At 37.4% G+C, this 20748-nt stretch overlaps 1 protein-coding gene across 2 annotated transcripts in view; it reads left to right on the top strand.

The window, feature by feature from the left end:
- The window catches only part of LOC145465868 (uncharacterized), a 44762-nt gene extending 33828 nt beyond the window's left edge, over window positions 1–10934 (top strand). For both annotated transcript variants that reach the window (XM_081449627.1, XM_081449628.1), the window contains exons 11-13: window positions 1460–1626; window positions 2835–3145; window positions 6297–10934. In XM_081449627.1, coding sequence (XP_081305753.1) covers window positions 1460–1626; window positions 2835–3145; window positions 6297–6489 — 671 coding nt within the window. In that variant the 3' untranslated portion in view covers window positions 6490–10934. The remainder of the gene's footprint in view (window positions 1–1459; window positions 1627–2834; window positions 3146–6296) is intronic.
- The last annotated feature ends 9814 nt before the right edge of the window (window positions 10935–20748 follow it).

Here is a 20748-nt window from a genome sequence, read left to right as displayed (position 1 = left end):
TATTTGTTGTATACAACACTCAAAACAGTTTCCAGCACTTAGATTTTGATGGGTCATTATAGCCACTCTTTATCACTTGACGCTACAATGATGGCGTTAAAAAACTGCCCAATCATTGGTGAACACGTTGTTATCATTTTCATGACACAATAGCAGAGGCCCAGCTTGGCCTTTCATGTTAGGCTTTCTTGTCCTTTTTACGAAACTCCTCCTTAGGACTGTGGACCGATTTTACTCTGTTCTCCTCGTTTTTATCAACTTTTGACATTCCTGAGAAATATTTCCACATTTCTGTATGTTTAACTAAAAATAGCTAAACGAACAGCAGCACTACCAAATTCGCATACATCCATAGAATTAAGACATTGGAATTAACAACGGCATGTGGGAGACTGACGTTTTTTCCTTCAATTTTCAAAGCAGTTTCTATTTCAAGATGAATCGTCGTGAAATTCAAATCTTCATTCTCATACACTCATTACTGCTGGCTCAACTAGAGACCAGCAGTATCCCTTCATAGACATGTAACCGTAAATTATCACTGGGTGGAGAAAGCCGTATTTCATTTTGTCTCTTTATGAAACACTATGTTCTGTATTATTGGCAAATTGTTTGGGCTTCTCAAAAGATAAAAAAAAATTAAAATAAAAGCAATCGTTAAGAGATATTCTCGCAAAAATGGAAAATCAAAAGGAGTGTCCTCAAAATCTAAGAAGTAATTTCCCAAAAAAGGAAGTCATGCTCACCAAAAGGGCCAGTGATTGATGATTTGTACTCGCCCTACGCTTTTCACACTCACATGGGCGAGTGCTTATTTCCAACACTGCAATAGCGTACCATAGCAACGGTATGACCTTCTGAAAACACCCTTAATGACAGCTTTAGATGCTTATAATTCAAAAACGGCACAGTGAATTTTTTTTTTATTTTATCAAATTTTGATAAGCATGATCAGACGCAACTTTTGGCAAAGTTTTAAAAAATTCTGTACGTAAAGTCACCTTAAATTTTCAAAACTTTAAGGTGGCCCTGAACCCTATTTACAGATTTCTTTTAAAACTTTGCCAAACGTTGCATCTTATCATGCGTATTAAAATTATATAATACAAAAAAATTTCACCCTGCCATTTTTTTCCCTGAAAGTCCCTGAAACCCTGATACTTTGGGAACTGTTTTGAGCCACCTTAAAAATAATGAACTCCGCACAAACAGTAATCTACATGTAATTGATCAGGTGGAAATCTGGTTCCAAGTTAAAACTCAGACTTGTGTGTATTTCACTTCTTTCATTAGACAGTATAGCGGAGGTAGATTGCCAAGCAGAGGATGATTTAGAGTACTATGAGCCACCTGAAATTCGAAATGAAATGACTGAAAAATATCAGGGTCACTTTCTTTGTGGATTTTGATGTACAATATAGGAGGTTTTATTTGTGGTTTGCTATGTACATTGTCACAGAGCCAGAATCACAACAAGAATTATTCTCAGACAGCAGTGAAGGGTCAGAGGAAATCATCAACTTGTCTTCATTATCAGACTCAGAACCTGAGGATGGGCTCATCCCAAAAGAAGATCGAGACAACAAAGTTTTTGAGGAAACACATCTGGGAAATAACAGCTTGAAGGTACATACATGTATGACAGATTGGTACAGTAAGAGAAGCATTCTCTAACATCTATGAATAGTTATCACCAGGTATTTTACTGGGTTAAATTCAGTGCAGGATATAACAAAAGTGCAAAAACTAGTGGCAGTTGTGTCCCTTACATGAATTCATTTATCATAAGACGGCAAATGTGAAAGAACAAGATTTTTTAGATCTTATAACTGCGCTTTTAAAATTAACTGTGTTTTTAGCACTACAGTCACAATGCAGTGCATATTCCAAAGCAGTCCTTGATGATTCATTGATTACTGTAGACACCACAGCACTTCATCAACACAAACTGTATTATTGCACCATCGCTCTTAGCCTTTGTGAAATCTAAAATCACCTGATCAATCTGTAGCACAACAACTGACAACAACGACTACACACGAACTGTTTAAGCCTCTTACTGCACCATCACTTTTAAGCGTTGTGGAATCTCCGATGACTTAATAGTATTAATCTGGAACTTTCTTCGGGATATGTCTGGGCATGAAGATACGAATGATACGATAATAACACTATTAATAATACACATGAAAAAATTACTCGATTCTGATTGGCTACGAGCAGTGCAGTTCAAGTGTAACACCAGTGCAAAAAGTGTAACATCAGTGCAAAAAGTGTAACACCAGTGCAAATTACACATCAAAATTCTGGATTATGATTGACTGAAAGATAATAGGAATTTTTCTAAGAAAATGGTATCAGGTAAAATGATGACGAAAATTTTGTGTTGAAACTTTGAAAAAAGTTTTCTCAAATAAGAAAAAATGGCTCCAAGAAAGATCTTCCGGCACTTCCTCCGCGCGAATTTTTTCATGTTTATATTATTAATAAGTAATCATACGGTTTTTCTCGTTCAATTTGGAGTTAATTTGCACTTGTGAGTTTTTCAAAAAGCTGAAATTACACTCGCCGAAGTGGCTCGTGCAATTTCAGCTTTTTGAAAAACTCACTCGTGCAAATTAATTCCAAATTGAACTCGAAACCGTATGATTACCTATACTAACAACAGCTTTCTTTCTTAAAAGTCACGATTACAAGTAGTTTTGTTAATGTGCTGTACACCTCAAAGTATTGAGTTTTCACTGAAGTCTTCTCAGTAGACTATGAAACTCATCCTGTTAAATGCCAATTTAATTTGTAATGTTACTTTCTTTCATTGCCTCTTTTCCTGTTAGGAAAAGAATGAACCCTCCTCTGTGCAAACTCAGTTACAGCAAACAAAGAAAGTGCCTCAACCTGAAAATGAAGGGCCTTCACATACAAGTGAAACTCTTCAACCAACAGATGAAGAAGAGTTGCAACATACAGAGGAAGGCCCTCGAATAACAAACGAAGGTTGTCAACGTACAGAGGAAAGTGGTCCCCAGTCAGAGCATGAAGGGTGTTGTAAGACCGAAAAAGGCTTCCAATCAACAGATGATAGGACTAAACAAACAAAGGAACATCTTCAGCCAGCAGATGGAGAGGGAATAAAAGAGAAAGACAGGTAGAATTTACCACAATAGGACATTCTACATCCTCATGTGATTTAAGTGCTCTTTGTAGGCATTTCAAAATGTCCTTGATGTATGGCACTGAAGCATATATATTCCCTTCTCGTTATGGGATTCTAATTACTATGTCTGTGTTAACTACAGACCTTTTTATGCTGAAAATGACTGTTAGAACTGAAAATTAATATCTCTGGTAATGGTTAGCAGGAGTTTTCAGACACTTTTGCACATGGGATGTTTTCGAACAGAGATCCAAATTTCTCTTGATGGAAAAGACACCTTTTCACCAATAGCCTCACCCCACCTCTGCCGCACCCTCCCCCCCCCCTTCCCCAAATTAATGTTGAAACAGGCTGTGTGGACACTGTCACATTAATTTAACAACATTGAAAAGGTGAGAGGGGGTGAAATATGAGGAGTGTAGATAGAGAAAATTACTCTTGAATGGGGAATGTTTGTTTTTGGGCAGTGTCTCAGCTACTCTTGTCCCTGATTGGGATATGTTGATCAACGACATTGATTATTGAGGTAATTGAAAAAAAAACCTCACTGCATATTTACGAATAGTAGTTTTTGTGCCATCAATACCAGATAGGTGGAGGGGTGGGGGCAGTATTCAATGCTTTACTCTCAAAGTGTTCCGTTTAAAGATTGGAGACTATGGGTGAAATTGGGGACCCCATCGCAGCTCCTTGTTTCTGCTTATAGAATTCATCCTGGTATATGAAGAACGTACTTGAAAGACACATCTCAAGTAGGGTGCATAACTGTGGTACATTCAGAAGACATCCATCTGGTAGCCTTAGTTCATGTTCCAGTTTAGCTCTGACAACTGGCTTCATTAATCGTAAAGATTGTAAACAGTGCAGAAACATCATATGAGACAAGTTTCTGTTCTGGAGGTACTTTAAGGTGATTCCTTAGTATTGCATTGCGCATCCCAACTGCGCACGATTTTCGCGTCATTAGCACGCCCACATGAGCACGTGTGCGTACAAAATGTAAGAGATCTCCCTCAAACTAAGCTCGATGGCAAAATAAATGCTCCTTTTCTCTTAAACGAGCACGATGACCCCCGATTTTTTTTCCAGGTATTTGCTAAGAACAGTCTAATAAAGAACATATTTGAAGAAGAAAAAAAGTTTGACAATAGAACATGATTTTCTTTTTTTGGAAAAATAATCCCATACTAGGTGTATTTTGGCCAAGGCGAGGACTTCAAGCTAACCATGGAACTGTCCAAAAAAGCGTAATATTCCCACAACCAGGCAATCAAAAACGGCTTAAATGAAGCAATACTTCTTATGTGAATAAAAGAAGCTTTACTTTCAAGATAAAATTTTGTCTTTCAAGAAACAAAGACTTAATTCTGTATGAATGTGATTCAAATTTTGAACGCGCAACCAGTAAAAATACCCCATTTTAAGAGCCTGCTGATGCGTAAACAAGCACGGTGACCCCATTTTTTTATTTGCATTTTTAATGTTTGTATTATGAATGTTAATTATGCCAAGTTTCAAAAAAAGTTTGAGAGTACATTTCAAGGAAATTACCTTAAGGTCTAATTTTGTTGACAAAATCTTCACATTGATGATGTGGTGTTGAGACCAACAAGAGGTCTTATTATCTTGGCAAGGAACTTGGCAGTATTTTCCATCACACTACCAATGCTTGAAACTACAGTGTAATGGCCATAGCAAGGCATCTTTCTTCTTGCTCTTGGAAAGACTGTAGAATTTAGGAATGTTCTATGCTGTGGGGTGTAGTTCTATTCGAGCTTCATAAAATGGGCTGGGTATATTTGCAAATGGCACCCGTTTTATGAACCTCATATTGCTGTAGAAGTTTTCGTAGAGCGCTTCACCTCTACGTGTTTATCACCGATCCCTTTGTTCTCCTTCTCTTGCGTGTACATATAAAACGTTGGCATGTTACCATGGTTACCTAAAGTTTTTGGTTTGTTGTAGAAGTTTTTGTTCAACCCAACACCTGAACTCGTTTGCTAACGATCGTTTCTACATAATGAACTTTACAGCTCTACGATCACACATATTTAGGAAATGAACTCTACGGCTCTACGACTCTATGATCACACTTTTTTAAAAACTTCTTTGGCTCTACTGCTCTACAATCACACATTTCTAGGTAAACTCTATGGCTCTATGGTTCTACGGCTCTATGGCTCTATGGCTCTACGCCCGGCTCTACAACTCTACAGCTCTACAGTTCTACTGCTCTACAGCTCCATACCAAGCACAGAACAGAAATCGTTTATTTCAGTTTTTTCTTTATAACTGTACTAAGTACTTGACGCATTTGCCGAAAAATCTAAACAGAACTTAGGTGTCATTTCCGTTGTTATCAGTTATGAATTCAATAGGAAGTTTTGAATAGAAACAAGGGTCTTAATAACATTCTAACTTACCAAAGAAAGTTTTGAATAAAAACAAGGGTCTTTCTAACGTACCAAGGAAAGTTTTGAAATATAGAAACAAGGGTCGTACTAACGTACTAACTTCCCGAGCAAAGTTTGGAATAAAAAAAGGGTGGTACTAACGTACCAAAGAAAGATTTTAATAGAAACAAGGGTCGTACAAACGCACGAAGGAAAGTTTTGATTTGACACAAGGGTTGTACTTACATACTAAGGAGAGTTTTGAATAGACGCAAGGGTCCATGTAAAGTACCAAAGAAAGCTTTGAAACAGGGGTTGTATTAACATACTAAGGAAAGCTTTGAACAGAAGGAAGGGTCAAAGAAACGTACTAATAAGGCAGACGTGATCTTCTGAACCCTTTGGAGTGTCTTTTTTTTTCTTTGAGGTCAGCAAAAGTATTTGACAAACTGTCAGTTACGCAAGCACCCAATTTTATCCAGGAATATTTGCGGCTCTTTTCCCTTTGCTGACATATCCTGCGTCAACCTGCACTGCTCAATGTAGTTTTAGTGGCATCAAAAGATTGAAACTCCCTCTTCCGAGAGCAGTATGAGTGAGGAGAAGTTTTCTTCCCTGGCTAATCTTCACATACATAAGTATAAAGATGCGGACATGTGGACATTGACAATGTGGTTTCAGAATTTGCCTGTCTGCCCGAGAGACATCTGCACTTTAACTATATAATTGGTTTCTCTTCTCATCAACAGTATAACTCAAATACGCAAGCGAAGACGGGATGAACGTAAGCAAAAGATAACAGAGCTTGTGGAAAACATAAAGAAGAATGTTAAACGAGAGGAAGATGCAAAAGTGTGGAGGTCCAGACTGAAAAACACTTTTATTGTGGTAGCAGTATGTTCAGTGGCTTACTTTACATTCAGATACTTTACCAGTGGGTAACAAGTATCAGTTTTCTAACAAATGTCATTCATGTGTTAATGATTGCAGATTGTTTGATACTTTAGTTAGTTGATACTATTTGAAGAACAGTTTGGGCTTTTACCTCTCTAACACTTTGAAACTAGCTACCACTGACAGTGGTGCACAACTAAACGAGGACCTAAAATCCTTGCAGTTTTTAAGCTGTCAGCAAGGTTCATATTTTAACCCCCAAACTTTTTTTTTGGAAAATTCCTACATGTTTAAACTTAGAATCTATCATTATTATGTTGTCAACATGATTAAATGTTACTACTTGAATCTTTACTGCTAAGCTAATGTTTCTCTTGGACACCCATTCAATATTAGCACTGATAGGTCCTTAACGTGAACATTAATTGGATTATAAAAACATCAAATAGAAAATGAGTTTGAGAGGTAGCACATGAAAATAAATATTTTACGATTAACCTTGCTACAACCAGTGGTGGAATCAGGTATGAATAAAACTAGTAACAACAGCAATAGTTACGGTTCATTTGATATACATATAAATTATATAAACGAGTTTATTTGCAGAAATGTTTTCAGAGTGCTGTATAGCACACTAGAGCATGATTATGACAGATGACCAACTGATCAACTGTAGATTTGACTTGGCATTTTATTACCATTAGGTTTGTACAACACAACTTGTGTGCAGCAAATTACGTTGGCAATGTAAAAACTTAGTGTACATTCTTACCTTATATATAATTTAGATAAAATAAAATCTTTTCGCGGGTAATATCTTCGAATGCAAACAAATTTGGGTTGCAAAAAGTACTCATGTTGTTGATTTGAGTTCTGAATTAAAGCAAACCCAGGTCTTAATTTTTGAGATTCCGAGGGGGTCTTAGGTCCTCATTTTTGAGATTCCGAGCGGGTCCTAGGTCTTAATTTTTGAGATTCTGAGGGGGTCTTAGGTCTTCGTTTTTGAGATTTGGCGGGGACCTTAGGTCTTAGATCTTAGGTCTTGGGTCTTTATTTTTGAGACGCCCATTTTTTCATGTACAGAGTCTACACTGACACTTGTTGTAACCATTTTTATATGTAACCCTGATTTCACCACAATCAAGGTTAATCTGAAACAAAAATTACTTTTATTTGGTGCCTCTTTAACTCACTTTTTTTTGTTGAATAGTTGTTTTATGAGCAAATTGACTGAATTCCTTTAGGTGCACCTCATAAGTACTCTTTGTTTATATGTTCACTGGTTTTGTAAGTTTAATGGCTCAGTTATTACAGATTTCCTAGTTTTTTATAAATATGACCACGACTACGATTATGAAAATTACAAGGCTTTTGGATTATTTTAACTTCATGCTGCAAGATGTGAATGAAATTCTGCTGTGAGTGGTGTAACATGATTGATGATGTCAGCCATTGAAAAGGTAATTTGAAAGCCAGTGTATGAGTAAGCACAAAATATAAGCAGTTTATCTAGAAAAGAATCATTTTCAAACAGTCTAACTTTTTGTCTGTGTTGGGTTATTTTTAATGTTTTCTTGTTCCTGGTAGTGCTTTATGGTTTATTTGAACTTGATGTCTGTGTTATTAAAATACTAAGCGTAGCTTTCTGGTTCTTCTTGGTACCAGGTCAGAAAAGTCAGCTGACCATCTTTTTGAACACATGTGATCTGGTAACAATTTTGCTTGTTCCGATACAATTTTTTTTATTAAGTACCTAAAAACAATGAATATGATAAATAAATGCATAATGTTTACTCTGCTAATTACTGATTAGTATGAGGAACATTTGCATTTAAGACCGAAATCGGTCAAAAATTTGTTCTATGGTTTTGGGGTTTTGGGAGAGCAAGCCCCTAGGGTCTTTACGACCTTACCGATGGGAGTTCGGTAATTAATAAACGCGTGCTATTAGATCAGGGTTCACAATGCGATTGTTTTCTAATAGTCATTAATTATTATAATTTGCTATAACCGGTAGTTATTTATTATTACCATTGATATTATTGTATTTGTATTTTGTGGGTGCCATACAACATACACCACCCACAGCAGACTGTCATGCACATCTCACAGTCCTTAGTAGATTGACATTCGTATACAGAACACTAAAAAAAGAAGTTGTGTCATTTGTTAGCCATAGATTAACATGTCCAGCAGGCCAGAGTCAAAGAAATTTGACTTTTCCGTACCCACACAAGGTTAATGATTCAGGTTTTCTCTGGCACCACGAAAGAAGCTAGGCAATTTGTGTTTTGTCAAAGATGAGGGGATTGCAAGTGGCCCTGCTGGTTCATAGAACATTGAATAATGCCATCATTTGCTTAAGCTGATTCCTTAGTATTGCATTGTGCATCCCTACTGTGCAAGATTTTTGCGTCATTAGCGTGCACACATGAGCGCGTGCGCGTACAAAACGTAAGAGATTTCTCTCAAACTAAGCTCGATCGCGAATTAGATGCTCCTTTTTTGTTAAACGAGTACAGTGACCCCCACTTTTTATTTCATAATTTCAATATCCTCAATAACTAAACAATATCCTCAATAACTGAGAAAAAAAATAGCCGAAATCTATGGCTACTTTTTTGGCAAATGAAATAAATACCACAGAGGGAGACATAACGGGCCTAACAGCGCATGTCCAACTTATGTTTCCTTTATAGAATAAAAACTGTAGGGTATTTGAAGACATTTTTTCTGGGACGTAGATGAATAAGCAATCAAAGAAAGTCAAACTCTGTGTGATATAACACACTGCATTGGAAAATAATTGAGCTTATTTGTTGCGCACGGAGATTACCAAAAGTCACCTAAATAACCGTTTTTGTCAGCATTGTGGCGTGAAAACAACCACCGTGATCCCCTCTTTTTACTACGTTTTTAATACTTCCTTGTTCTGTAACAACAGTGTACCAAGTTTCATCGGAAATCTATGGCGGGTTCTTTTACTAGGGAATCACCTTAAGGTTCTTAGAAAATGTCAGCATTTTTACTTACTAGGGACAGAATTGCTGTTAGTTAATCATAATGTTTAAGGTGGCTGAACACAGGTTTTGGTACCTCAATTTCATTCACCCTTTTCTCTAAAAACCTGGATCTTTTGGTCGCCAAAAATGGCAGCAAGCAGGTCAACAACACGAACTTCCGTTTTTTGATAGTTAAGCTGACGTATGTGCCATTGCCATGGCAACATGAATAAATATAAACAGACCTTTAAAATCGGTTTTGTTTATTTGCAGAAAATCTAGTCGTTAGTCAAATCTAGTCATTAGATGACTAAAACCATTAATACACTGCGTTCAATTATGAAGAAAAATAGTACTGATAGCGCGGGCCTTGAGCAAATAAAATGATCGCCGTATTGACGCCATGTTTGTTTTTTGCTATCCTTGTGCGCGCGCTGAACTGCATTAGCAAGAACCCTCGCGAAAACTGTTTTCGGCCACCTTAAATGAAAATACTTGATCAAGTTAACATGACATAATGCTATGTTTTTTTTTCAATTAAGGAGCCTGAGGGTAATGAGAAGAGCAAGACATTGCGTCTTTTATCCACATCTGACGAACTTAAAATCACTTCAAAAACAAAAAATAAATACATAAAAACTGTAAACTGCCTACTGTGGTTTACAGTTTTTATATATTTATTATTTTATTCTTGAAGTGTTTTTATTGGATGTGGATAAAGATGTGATGTCTTCTCATTATTCCAACACATTCCTGGCCTCTCAATTTAAATTTCCCAACCTGAGGGTACTTTACTGAATTTTTTTGGAAATAAAATGATAATTATATCATTGAATAACAAACATTGACAAGTATCACAGCCCCATCCAACCCATCCAAATTGTTCATTATACTTTCGCCCCTTAGACAAAACAAAAATTGTTCAAATGCATTTTTGTCATTGAAAATGAGTAATTCAATGTATCAACAGTCTTCACCTTGCATATATATTATTAAAGTTAATGGTGGTGATAGTAAAAATTGTCATGGTCCCAAGAAGATTCTGTTATACAATTATAGATAAATGAAACGTTATCTTGCCTGTATTGATAAGACTGTTGGTGCATCAGCCACTTCAAAGAAAATTGGCTTCTAGTTTTATCCAGAAGGTATGTTAATACCATTTGGGTATCAAGTTAATACTCCATGCTCCAGACCCTTGGCTCCAGACCCTTCATTTATTAACTGATGGTTGTGATGCAAGCAAACACCAGATATATACTTATTTCATGGTAATTTGATGTTAGAGGCTTTTTTGTGTAACAAAGTACATGACTTTTGAATTAATTTTTGGTATAGTTTTATTGCACATGTAATTCTGAATACTGTTGTTACAAGTGAATCTCAATCATAAGACATCAGTTGTCAAGCACATATCCAGTTATAAATTACATTAATTGTGTTTTATACATACAAAAGTTCATATTAAAAAAGAATGTTTAGTTCTCTTAATCATGTGTTGTTTGAAAATTATCTAAGCCCTATACACGTCATTGGGTCACAAAGTGATCTGACAATAGTTTTTCCAAGGGTCATTTAGGATACCCAACCTGCCCCTCGAACTAATATTGGGACTTGCCAGGCTTGAGGTGGTCAAACAATGAGAGAGAGCATTATGCACTTTTGAGATAATTTTTTTAGTCGTTTTATATTTTTTTTCGCCTGTAAACTTTCAGCAGGTTCTCTCAGCAATCACCTCGGAAAGTACGTCAAAGGTTAAGTATTTAGTGTGTGATGGACTACGAGCATTTGATAAAACAATTAAGAATGTTCTTCCAGTCTCATATAAGCCTCGGTGGCCACCTGAGCCATTTCTTTGAAGTGGTAAGGTTGATATTTTCATTACAAAATCAAAGTTACCGGACTCTTATTGCTGGCTTTCACTGTCAAGCTAACAAAGTAGCCCTCTTTTTCAGAGGGTATTTCAAGTAACCAACCCAATTTACTGCTGCCAGGAAGAGAGAAATAGAGGTCAGAAAGTCAACAAGATGGGATTTTACATCCCAATGTAACAATGCATCAGCAACTTATTACATGAACGTCGTCGAAAAGTGGGCCATTGACGAACCCATGGCTCATAAAGAGGAAACGATAGATCGATATTACAATATAGGCCATATCAAAAAGAAGTGTGCCTGAGGTCACCAACTACTGAAAAGGTCCCTTGGCTTGGACAGGTCAGTATCTACAAAATCAGACACCAAGTCAGCAAATTCAGCAAAGCTTGACTAGGAGGACCATGAGCACCATGAGGAAGAATCAGAGCCAATTATTCATGATGAAGGACTCTCCAGTAGCCAAGTAGAAGTCATGGAAATGCTGTTTTCCAGCCAAATAATTTCTCAGGCCCAAATCACGTTCGACATTGTGAGAAAAATCATGGCCGAACACATGCCGAGATTTAGGCGAATTTGCAGATGATTTTAAGATGGTCAAGAGAGCCTATGACAAAGTGGCCTACCTGGTAATACCAGAACATGGTATCACCATCAAAGGAACCTGAACCATCGTCGAGCAGAACAGAAGCATGGTTTGACAGCATAACTGAAGTGGAATCTGTGTCTGTTGTAACTAACTACCAACCAAAAGCGAAATGGAATAAGCCAGATGAAAACTACGTTGAAAACTTCTTTGGAAAATATTCCGTGCGTTTAAACAAAGAAGAGCTGAAGTCGTTATTCCACTCCAATAACGGCCTCAAGGAAATCGTTAACAGAAAAGACGGTGACTTTGAGCCCTGCTACAACAAAGTGAAATACATGTGTGAAAAGGGGGCCAACAAATAGAGAAGTTGAAAGGTCATGTTTGCTTTCAAGTGACCACATATGAACTGTGGACGGTCTTAAAATTACAAGCCCGACAAAAGGATTGACTCTTTCGATCTAGAAACAGAGAACATTGCTTAAAAACTGTGTACGGTCATAAACAAGTCATTTAAGGTGTAAACTGTACAGTCGTAGAATTATGAAACCAAATCAAACGCAAAAAAACAGGAGGGATATGAAGTGTAGCGCGGCCATTAAAAAAATCACAATGGTTGAAAAACGGTGTACAGTCAATTTCAAACCCTTTAGGTAACGGTCCATATAAGAAGAATAGTACCACGCAGCAAGGAATGCAAAAAGGTGCTAACTTTTGCGCAACTTTGCTATTGTTGTATCATACTTCTGATTGGCTCAATCAACAAACTCTAGCGAAACTTCAGGTAGCTGTATATATATTTAGGCGTAATTGATCAACTATCTTCCTTTCAACTAAACCTCTTCTGAGTCTAAATACCACAGTAATCCTATGTGGGGAACATTGGAAAATTGGAAGCTTTTATTGTCTTTGTTTACGACTGTTGTGATTGGTTGAATGTTTTAACACAAAGGAAACTACCTTTCAAAATAGAGTTTAAATACATTTTATTTCATAAAGCTGCTTTTCATCGGTTGATACATTCTCCGTATGAAAACACAACAACAACAACAAAAAGTGTATACTTAGTTGGCCACTCCCCAACCGTTTCAATGTGGGGAAAGCGCATTGTCGCAGAATAATGGAAAATGCTACAGTTCTTATGTGGATCATTACTTAAAGTGTACGGTCATTGAACTACAATAGCAAAACAAAACCAAAAAACACAAGAAATACTATAAAGAATAGAACAGTCATTGACGCAACATGAACTATGAGTGTAGAAAGGCTGTCGAAAAAATGATTATAGTTTTAAAGCAGTGTACGGTCATTTACAAATCGTTTAAAGTTTACTGTGTACGGTCAAAAAATTATGAGAACAAAACGAGAAAAAGAAAAAAAAAAAACAGGAAATCTATGAAGTGTAGTACGGTCATCAAAATATCATTGATAATAGTTTTAAAACAGGTCACAGTCATTTCCAAACTCGTTTAAGTGTACGGTCATTGAACTACAATACCAAACAAAAAAAAAACAGGAAAGACTATGAGGTTTAGAACAGTTGTAGAGTTTTTCTAAAAAAGAGTACAACCATCAAAGTAAGTAAAATTACATTGTACGGTTGTAAAATTATCAAACACATGTAAAATAATGATATGTGTGTAGGATTTCTGAAATGTCCTAAACAACTTTGGTATGACACTTGTTATTTGTTTGGGATAAAACACGAGCTAAGGTACAAATCCCTAGGGAGTGCCCTCTTAAATTTCTTCAGATGTACTCCCGCGTTATGTTGATAATTTTAACCTGTGTCATTTTGTTTGATTTTATTGTAATGGCATGTTAAAACATGGGAATTCCAAATGAACATATTATTGTTGTTGCTGTTTTGCCTAGTCGATCGTCCGTCTTGTATATCTTCATGTATGCTACACCAAGTATATAAATCAGGTTACAAATGTTGTTTTAACTTGCAAAATATGTAGCTTACAACCACATTAATTGAAATTTGGCACAATACCTCAGCATCATCTGGCAATGAGTGTCCGGTAACTTCAATAGAATGAATAGTCTATTTATTTTCTGTGATATTTTATGTGTATAAGAGGGTCTCAATGAAGCGGGGTACCTTCAGTGACGGTTACCGTAAATCCTCGAATTAGCGCCCGGGGCGCTTATTTCAAATTTAGGGGAAGACGGGGGCGCTTATTGGAGGGGGGCGCTTAATCGAGGAGGGGCGCTTATTTTATTTTTCCCAAATCGTGGCCAGGCATGATCATTTTTTTAATACATCATCTGCGCATAAACAACAGCATAAGCTGTTTATCAACATAAAAAGCCGATCCTAAACTTTAAATCGAGGCGCTGTTAGCACTTGAAATTTTTTCCCAAACTTAACGTGTTCACAAACTGAAATAATGCACAAATCTAATACTACAGGACGAAGACTATAAATCCTTTGTTGTCTCATTATTCGTCCACAAAATGGGGGGAGGGGAGGGGGCCCTTATTCGAGGGGGGGGCGCTCATTTTAAATTTTGGCCAATAGAAGGGGCGCTTATTCGAGGGGGGCGCTAATTCGAGGATTTACGGTAAAAGTTAAAAATATTGTTTTGCGACGGTTGACAGTGAACAAATTCGGGCATTTGGCGTTTAACGGCTAATTATGAATGGCTATTGTCGGTTGATAGTAAAGTATTAATACTTATTTTCCTTTTCAATGACTGACGGGTAACCCTTCTAAAACCCTCGGATAAGGCCTGCTCCTTGTGCTTACTAACGACCTAACGGCAAGATCAGGCAAACGCCAAATGACCTTAAAATTGATATTTTGTGTCCCGTGCGAGCAACGCAGTGTTAGAATGAATATATATTGGAACGTCGCTGGCAATGAAATAAAAGATACAGAGGTTATAACTTATACTTACTGTTAATTGGGCAACATAGTTTGCCTATTTTGTTCTTTACACTCAGCGATTAATTTTGAATACCCATTTAAATCACTGATTTCCTTGATCTACTCAAGTAGTCTCCATTGCCATTGCCATAAAATAATACATTTTCAAAAAGAAACATCAAGATTAGTGCAATTCTAGCCTTAAAGGCATCAATTTGACAAAAAGTACGCATTTTGGTTGATTTCCCGCCACATTTAGCCATTGCACATAAAAACCGACCAAAATATGCAAGGTAATGTAGAAAAAAACATACCATGCTATTATCTATGCAGTTTTACACTCTGGTATACATTTTCAGCCACATTGGTTAGAAGTAGCAAGTTTTATTGTGATTTGAAGTCGTGTTTGATTTCCCGTTCCATTGGCGGACAATTTTTCGCAAAATTAAAGTCCTTCGTCGCTCAGTATTTTCGTCCGCCATATTGAATACTCTACGTTTAAAACATTTTCCGCTGGCCGACATACCCGACAGTATAATTCTGAATTAAGTGCGACACAAGTGCGACGTATGAATCCACAGTCGCATTGCTGCTACACTTAATTGAATTGAATTCGACACGGCAGAAATGCGACGTATGAACTGGGCCTTATCCTCATGATAAAATGCGATAACCTAAAGTACACTTATCTCACTTTATTCATTTCTTTATTTGATCAATAATGGTAATAGGACTGAGTGGAGTCCAATTCGGTCTGTAATCATACGAGTGATTAACAGAATCGGACGACCGCGAAGCGCGAGTCCGATTTGTTAATCACGAGTATGATTACAGACTGAATTGGACGACACCAATTAATCATAACAATTACAATTTCCCACAAAAATAGCTTTTCATAGTCATTTTTAAATATCATATAATTAAGAATTTGGGAATAGCTTGCAAACTGGCTGTCAAGTTTCTTTCAAAACAGTCACTAGAAACTAAACCTCCACAATTTTACAAAGTCAGTCTTCGTTGAATTGGTTACTATAGTGACTGTAATCAATGTTGTGATTGGTGGATTTAGTGGAGAGGACTTAAAATGATTGGCTCGTGTAACTGTCCGATTACAGGTGTCCGATCACAGCCAACTGTTCGATTACACTGTCCGATTACAACTTTGCAGATAAATTAGAGCAAAATACACCAGTTTATGCACCAATCAAATTGTTATGATTAATAATTAACGAGAACTTCCAAGTAGTTCATTTTGAAGCTGAAGCACGCATCTTAAGATTTTAAATATATTTATTATTGCCTGTCCTGTGCTGCTCAACAATATTCAAAAGAACAAGGTGCAATTTAGTTACTCTTGTTCTTATATCTGGAACTAACATTCTATTCTGTTTCTATCGAGTTTTAGTAGAATTCTACTATTATACTAATGCAAATGCTGCAATCTGATTGGCTGAGCTACTCGTATACTATCAGCCAATAGAGTGCAGTGGCTGTCGATCGTCTACGAAATGGGACGTTTTTATCGTTTTTCTGAAGTTCTAGAAGAAAGTTAAGATGTAAATTGATAATTAAATTCCTGAGAAGACTAAAAGAAGGACATTAGCGGTTTCTTGACTTTAAAGACTTGAAATTATTCAAAAAAAATGGGTGCGCGCGCGTAAACAACTGCAAATTTACCGAGACAATTCAATGCGTGCGATTTTGTTAAAGCGTAAAGTTCAATAATGCGTAGAAAAATAAATAGAAACCGTTATTTGCGTTTATTTTAGTTAGAATTCTACTAAAACAATTAGATTATTCGCTCTCGATTTCTCTGAGGTGATAGCTGATTTGGCCTTCGGCCTCATCAACAATCACCTCATAGAAATCTCTATCTCTACTCGATAGAAACACGGAGGAACACATTTTCTATAACTTTTAGACAACACCGCGACCAAAAAAAGGAAAACAACTTGTTAACTTTGATTATCAAAGTGTACATTCTCTTTGCTCGCGCCATCATTACGTCAACAGCTCGTGCTAGTTCTGTGTTTCTATCGCGTTATGGAAACACGATTTTTATCCAATCAGCGCGCGTATTTTCTTGGGGCTATTTTCTAAATTCCTTTATTTCATAGGTCATCAACTACAACAAAGTAAATAGTTTATTGATGTTAATGGGATATGATGAACTTGCGGGCGTGGTTAATTGCCCATATTCTGCCTTCAGTTTAAAGAAAATAACTGGAAATTTTCGAAGTCGGGCGTATTGGCTATCCGAGCTTACCGAATACAAGTAAATTTGAAATCTACAATTTTTGTAACAATAAATGTGATTGCGCTTTTTCAAGTCAAATTGTTGGCAAGACATACCGTGAAAAGAGGAGCAATAAAGGCAACATACGTGAAGTCCCATGCATTTCCCTAAAGGTACTCCCTTAAAGCCTCGGCTAGAAAAAGGCTTTTTCGGCTGGCAAAGGCGTGATGATTTTTGGAAATATCGCGCCACCAGTGTATGTTAAGAATCATACGTGTAGCCACCCTAACTGAGCTGAAGAAACAGCTAAAAATTACTCTAAATGGAATGTCGTCATATCACTCGAGTGCAATTTTCGCCACAGGAAGCCTTTCGACAACTGCAATGTTTTGCTAAAACAATCTCGCATGCACCAATTTCAAGGGTCATAATCATGGGCAATAGAGCGGTCAACCTCAAGAGTTATTGTTGCTCCTTTGGGTTGATAAGGTTTGAACTAAAAGCCGCGTGCTAATCTATTTAAGAGAATAAATCGTTGTTACAAAACTAGACTGACCATTGATGTTTCAAGATTGATTCCTGTAGCGTTTGATCCTACTACACTGGTTTAATCAAAATTTCGGCTTAATATTGGCTCAGTGCGCTGTTCAAGTGCGCTACCATTGTCTGTTAAAAGTATTGAAAAACACTCTATTGCCTCTTTCTTTAACATTAACTCAACTGAACGTGAACAAGATACGCTTATTCCAAATAACTTGCCATAAAAGAATTTTACAAGAGATCGAGGTACAGCCAACCAACGAGAGGTGTAGTCCGCGGTAAACCCCGGCTGAGCGCTTTCTGAAGTCTTAACTAAGAATGTTGAACTCATTCGCCTTTGCTTGTTACCATTGGTAAGTTTAACATGAGGGAAAAATAACGCCTATAAACTTCCCTTATGGCTTGCTCATCTTGGAAGCCCTATTTTGACGCCTGTCATATTTTAAGCGGTTGACAACCGTGCCCAGTGAAACTTTCTTTAACTTTTCCACACCCCAGTTTTCCTTTTCGAGGGTCTCCTTAATTCGCGGCTTTGAAATTTGGTAAGTACAGCGACTCAAATGATCCCCAGACCGGAAATAATCCCCAAATTATACAGCAAATGATCCCGAACCGCAAACGATCCCCGATGTGGACCACAAATGATCCCACCGGAAAACGAGGAATGGCATGGAGTTTGTTCCTCGGGTCGAGATTTCAATTTTTAATCTAACCAAAAATAAGTCATAACTGACCATGTTCTATATAGACATAATTCTCAAGATAAATAGTTCGTCGGATAGATTACCGTAAAAGCTCTGCAGGATGCCTTGTAATCGGTTTTGCCTACTGGCTGTGTATTCATAACAATTTAACCGAAGCGAAGATTGCGAACGGATAGTCAGATAAGTTACTCGATATTCTGGATCTCAATTTACTAAATCGCATCTAATTTTGTCACCTGCGCGTTTGGTCATACCCTAGGTGATAGAGTAATGAAGGTAAGCGTTAGATCGCTCAACATACTATGCAAGTTGATTAATCGGCGCTCCTATCCAGATTCAGTACACCTTTACATCATCAGTATGGAATTTCTGGCTGCAAATTGCTAGACTACAAGTAGTCCCTCTTTCGCTCAGTCCGTCGTTCGTGACGCGAAAGAAACCCGCGAGAGAAAAAAAAGGCCGCGCGATTCGCGCGCTCCCCGCCCCCAGGATTTCGCGCGGCCATTTTTTTCTCGCGGTTTTCTTTCGCGTTACGCACGACGGACTAAGCGAAAGAGGGACTACTTGTAGTCTAGCAAATTGCAGATGCGAATGCCAAACCGGCTTGGAGTGTTGAGATGCGGACTTTCTAGCTCACAGAATATCATTCGTAGGACTTAAAGGTCATAAATATGTCACGATCGCTCTGACACGTCTACCGGTGGTATTAACACAAATGTATACAAGTTGTTTATATCTTCGTTATGGTAGCATTAAGCTATTATTGTTGTAGATCGAGCCAATTGAGGAAATGGTATTGCTGTTTACAAGCTTTTATTTTTTCCGAGACTTTTCAGAAGAAATGTCAATCTGATTGGTGTGACATACATACATCGCTCGCTCGCTCGCTCGCTCACTCACTCATCCATTGACCCGCTCATAACATACCCCAGACCCGTTGACTAAGAGGGACTTTTTTTACCAAAAAAAACTCAAAAATGTGTTTTAGAATCAATTGGGAGGCATGAAGCGAAAATCATGGACATTTTACGTCCTTTTTAGTTCAAATGTGTAGTTTCAAGTATTTACAACCTCAAGTAGCTAAAACTCTGTTTCCGAGGGAATTTGGAGGCATGAAGCGAAAATCGACATTTCTCGTGCGACTTCGCTCAAATGTGCAGTTTCAAGTCTTTACAGCTGGTAGTAGCTAAAACTGCGTTTCTGAAGCAATTGGAAGGTTTAAATGGAAAATTGTCATTTTGCGTCCGTTTTCGCTCCAATGTGCAGTTTCAAGTATTTACAGCTTCAAATAGCTAAAACTGTATTTTAGAGGTAATTGGGAGCGATTTTCACTCAAATGTGCAGTTTCCAGTCTTAACAGCTTTTAGTAGCGAAACCCGCGTTTCTGAGGCAGTTTGCAAGTATTAAAATCGTCATTTTACGTCCGTTTTCGCTCAAATAAGTAGGTTCAAGTATTTACAGCTTCAAGAAGCTAAAACTGTTTTAGAGGCAATTTTGAGGCATGAATTGACAATCGACATTTCTCGTGCGATTTGAAGTTTTTACTGCTTCAAGTACTGAAGTAGCTAAAACTGTGTATTGGAGGCAATTTGGAGGTGTGAAGCGAAAATTGTCATTTTACGTCCGTTTTCACTCAAAAAAGCAGGGTCAAATATTTATAGCTTCAAGTAGAAAAACAATGTGTTTTTGAAGCAATAGGGAGGCATGAAGCGAAAGTCGACATTTCTCGTGCGATTTTGCACAAATTTGCAGTTTCCAGTCTTAACAGCTTGTAATAGCTAAAACTGTGTTTTTGTGGCAATTGTAAGGCATGAAACGAAAATCGAGATTTCTCGTGCGATTTCGCTCAAATGTGCAGTTTCCAATCTTTACAGCGTGTAGTAGCTAAAACTGCGTCTTTGAGACAATTTGGAGGTATGAAGCGAAAATCGTCATTTTACGTGCGTTTTTGCTCAAGTGTGCAGTTTCAAGTATTTACAGCTTCGAGTAGCCAAACTGTGCTTTAGAGGGAATTGGGAGGTATGAAGCGAAAATGGACAATTTACGTCCGTTTTCGCTCGAATGTGCAGTTTCATGTCTTTACAGCTTCAAGTAGGAAAAAAAACGAACATTATGCCGAAAACCGGAAAGATAATGTTATTTTAACGCAAGGCATTTCCTATGTCTTATCAGCTTGCGGTTTGTGTTTTAAAGTTGCAACAATGGGCGCGTGTCCCAGTTAAGTACAAAAGGTCGGTCACCTCGTACACGGGGCCCCTCTTCTACTATTGTCATCATCGCAAGAAGAACTTTTCAGCTATTCAGCGTTAAGACGCGTACGTATTTGTTCTTTCAGGCGAGTGCTCTTTAGTTATTTCGTCTTGTAGTATTTCTAGAGTTTATTTACTTTGATTCCTTTTGTGCTTAACTGCGGAGCTCTTTGGACGGGTAGTTTAATATGGGTAGACCCTGCATTTTAATTCTGGGCCATTCGTTTCAGTATTCGTCGCT

The sequence above is a fragment of the Orbicella franksi genome, chromosome 13, assembly GCF_964199315.1.
Source record: "Orbicella franksi chromosome 13, jaOrbFran1.1, whole genome shotgun sequence".
NCBI lineage: Eukaryota > Metazoa > Cnidaria > Anthozoa > Scleractinia > Merulinidae > Orbicella > Orbicella franksi.
Note: the sequence above shows the minus strand (reverse complement) of the source record. Positions and strands in the feature narration are given on the sequence as shown.